General features: G+C 51.3%; 1 protein-coding gene across 1 annotated transcript; it reads left to right on the top strand.

Annotated features, from left to right (window-relative positions):
* The first annotated feature begins 2473 nt into the window (after nucleotides 1-2473).
* LOC138361639 (basic proline-rich protein-like) lies at nucleotides 2474-2821 on the top strand. The gene has a single exon (XM_069320864.1). It carries the CDS (start codon nucleotides 2474-2476, stop codon nucleotides 2819-2821), a length of 348 nt encoding a protein of 115 aa, XP_069176965.1.
* The last annotated feature ends 1208 nt before the right edge of the window (nucleotides 2822-4029 follow it).

Here is a 4029-nt window from a genome sequence, read left to right on the forward strand (position 1 = left end):
TAACATAACATATCGTTGCAGAATATTGTGGAACAGTATTGTTGGAGGTATGTTTTGTGCACGGTTGTCACACTTAGGTACACACACACCACACACACAGTATGAAAGAGGTATTTCATGGTAGATATGGGGAAATCTGTCTGGCTTTTTGTGGCTGCTAGCTAGGGGACATTGACACACTCATTGATGAGGGGTGTCAGCTCAGCAGCAGGTGTCGTGGACACCCAGCCAGCGAGCAACAGTGGTTGCAAGAGTGCACTCAGGATCTTCCTGAGGTGCAAGACACCACCTACCTGAGGGTAGAAGAAGCTTCTAGAAGTGACCTCAAGTGTGAGAGGTCTTATTGGACGACACTGTAGTTGTCAAGGGTGTCATAGGAGTGTAGTTGTTATTACACAGTAGGATCTTAGTGGGAGGTCGCGCCACCAGCTTAGGATTCAAGTAGACTTCTTTAGAAAAGGGAGTAATTCATCTGTAGTTAGACAGGTGATGGAATTTCTTGCCAGAGTGGGGACTGTACAACCCCAGGAAGAATTCATGGTAGTCACTAGAGAGGTTGAGCAGAGGCTCCCGTTTGCAGAGGTGACAGCAAGGCCGAGTTCGAGCCTGAAGGTGAGAGCGCAGCAAGTCAGTGCTGGCTCAAGTGCAGATTGCAAGGAGGCAATCTCACACAGGGAAGGGAAGCCAAACCCACCCTAGTGCACTTAACCCGGTGACAAGGTATGAAGGTAAAGATGCCTAGCTTGGCAGTTCTGAGAAAGACGATTCGATGGATGCATACATCGATCGCCTTTTGAAGAAAGGCTGCCAATGCAAAATGGCAAAGGTCATTTTGGGCTGGTGATTTTCCATGGTTCAGATCCTCAGCAGCATAATGATTTTGTTCTTTAAGGATTGCCTTGGTAAAGGGTTATAGTAGATCTGCAGAGGGAATGCTGATCACATTACAAGTTAGATTCAGGGAGAAATTGACAAGAGAGTTTGACAGATGTCAAAAGTTTCGCTTGAGTCTTTGTTAGAGTAGCGAGACCTAGGAGAAGCAAGGGAGGGACCCCAAGCTCAGTAGGGGAGCATAGGTACTTGTAGAAGAGGGTTTTCTCCCAGATAGTTCAGTCAGTAGAGCAAGACCAGCTGGTGTTGGGCAGTTGGACAGTGAGAGTGATCCTGTCAACTTGTTGCTAGGTCAGGTGGAGGACTGACAGTAAGTCCTTTGTAGGCTGAGGGGAGTGTAGAAGTGCTTCACCGGTAAGGCCACACCAATGTGTTGCTCATGTGTCCAGTATGACACAGACCGAGGATGGAAATGGGAGGTTCAGTGATGGAAATGGTTGCGAGGTGTTGAACCGGCCAGGACCAGAGCTGGAGCCAACATGTGCCACTCCCAGGTCGGGCAGCACCACCAGGGTGATCCGGTGGTAGTGCACAGAGACTCTCAGGCCAGGGATGTATAGGAAACAGAGTTTCACACTCCACACTTGTTTAGCTAGTACACCTGTTGGGCAGGTGTGTGCAGAAAAACTAGCTGGTGTTTTGAATGTATTTTCCTTGCAGGAAAATATATTCTTAAGTGGGAGGTTGTGTAAGGGATCTAGATCCCTCAGCTAGTTTTCCTAGTTTCTAGATTAGGCTAGTCACTCTAGAAACTGAAGCTTTCAAAATAACATATGCTTGTTGGGTGTTGAATGAAAGCTTATGTTATGGACTATCATTTGGGAGTAGTTAGAGGTCTGTGATTGCTCTGTAGAGAGAATTACAGAAATTTTCCTGTTTCTGTGAAATAGGATGAGGAGGTACTTGACTAAAACCGTTAGAGGTGGGGGGAGAGTGGAGTGAACTTTGCCTTTCCCCCCCACATGGGAGACATCACGCCACCGTTTTAGGCTTCACCCTCCTTGTGACGTCACAGGACGCTCGAGGGTGAGTGAGCCTGATTGGTTTAGGCATGAAGGAGCCGTGCCGGCTTTGGGCTAATTGGTCAAGACAAAGTAGGGAGGAGGTATGGGTATTTGAAATTCCCTGCCCGCCAGGAGGGCAGTTTGAATTGGGCGGCCAGCGGAGGAAGAAGTGTCTGGTGGGGGTGGCGGGCTGGCCACTTCCACCTCCCGTTAATCGCTTCTGTCGTCCAAATTACTCATCGAATATGGCACTCCTGCCATCAGGGGTTGTGTCAAGGCCCAATTAGGTGAATTGGGGCCAAGGATTTACGGAAGGAACAGTAAAAAGCTAAAGAGACTGTTGACTGTGTTCACCCATGATGCAGCTGGAGCCTCATGGTGTAACAGTTGTGGTCGAGTATCCTGTCTAGTGGCAATGGACAATTGGTGTTGGGCAGTGTAAGTGAGTGTGATATTACAGGCCCATGTTGGACTTTGCATTCCGCCAGGCTGCGTCAGTGTGGGGACGCCGCCGGCCATTGTCACCCCCAGCCGCGTGGGTACTCCTGTGGGCGGCAGCCTGCCAGCCTGAGGCACCCATGTGCGCGCTCACCCGCGCCCGCCCGCGGCCACCCGCGCCCGCCCGCGGCCACCCGCGCCCGCCCGCGGCCACCCGCGCCCGCCCGCGGCCACCCGCGCCCGCCCGCGGCCACCCGCGCCCGCCCGCGGCCACCCGCGCCCGCCCGCGGCCACCCGCGCCCGCCCGCGGCCACCCGCGCCCGCCCGCGGCCACCCGCGCCCGCCCGCGGCCACCCGCGCCCGCCCGCGGCCACCCGCGCCGCCCACCTTGGCCAGCTGCTTGGGGGGTGGCCACCCACCCAGGCCACCCGCGCGGCAAATCCCCACCCCACCCCGCGCGCCCTTTCAGCCCAGGTGGGGTGCTATGACGTCATGCGCTACCCTTGGCCACCCACCCAGGCCACCCGCGCGACCAAACACCATCCCCCTTCTCTCAGCTCGGGAGGGGCGCTGTGGGCCACGAGGTGGCCACATGCCTTGGCCACTTTCCCAAGACAGCCAAGGGCCACATCTTGTCGACGCATGAGGAGCATGCAAGCTAAGTGTTGTCAGCTAGTGTGGTAGTGACTTGGAAAATGAGTAAAAAATAAGGGAAAGAGGGCAGTAGAAATGAGTACTATTACAGTGTGATGCATACCGGTGGAAATTCACTGTAAGAGTTGTCTCAGAGCCTCGCCAGGCTAGAGAAGCAGCTGAGTGACAGCTGTCAGTAGGGTCCAGGTGATTGATAGGGGCCGTACCTGGAGATAGATATTATACACGGGACCACACTGTAGTATCATAATGTATATATATAGTAGACTGATTAGAGTATGTAACCGGTCAGTGTAGAGATTTACCATATAAGTGATCCAGCCTGTCGATTCTATATAATCGTTCAGACTGGATTAATGCCATAGAGTACCGTAAAATTATGATCATTAGAGGTAGGCAGGGATGTCAGTGGGGACCCCTGAAGTCTGTGTAGTTAGTTACATTTTACCTGATGATATAATTTTCATTGATTATGTGAATGCCATTTCTGTGTTCATTTGCATGTTTATGTACTGTGTTGTGTGGTAAGTCAGTAGATGTGATTGCTGACTGATTGCCTAATGATGTCATTAGCATGTGGGGTATGCTGACGGCATCATTATGTTGCAGGTTTGTGCAATATTGTTTCAGTTTATACGATATTATTGCCCCAGGAACTGTGTTGAGGGTTTAAGGGACCTCTAGGATTATTCAGGGGAATTCACAGTGCTTAATGAGAGCAGGCAATTGATGGGTTAATTGCCTTGCTGAGGTAAGTGTGTGTGCTCAGAGTAGTCCTCTGCAATCGGGTGCAAGGAAAAGAGGGGGAGGGGGCAGTAATATTAGTATACTCTTGTGTGTTGCACAACCGTGTGTCATTATTGTGTGGGCACAGTAATTAGCGAGTTGCAGTAGCCGCAACCATATGTGGGCAGTGCTTTTATGATGTTGCATGCCATTGTAGTGTGACCTATGTAACGCTGGGGTTACTTTGTTTCTTTAAGTTGTGTTGAGGACTTAAGGATTCAGTGAGGTAATTAAGTAAGGGGTAATTAACTGGATA

Source organism: Procambarus clarkii, unplaced genomic scaffold (genome assembly GCF_040958095.1).
Source record: "Procambarus clarkii isolate CNS0578487 unplaced genomic scaffold, FALCON_Pclarkii_2.0 HiC_scaffold_550, whole genome shotgun sequence".
In the NCBI taxonomy this organism is placed as follows: Eukaryota; Metazoa; Arthropoda; class Malacostraca; order Decapoda; family Cambaridae; genus Procambarus; species Procambarus clarkii.

Excerpts from the sequence above, each read along its gene's own strand:
- LOC138361639 (XM_069320864.1), top strand. The coding sequence starts at position 2,474 with ATGTGCGCGCTCACCCGCGCCCGCCCGCGGCCACCCGCGCCCGCCCGC.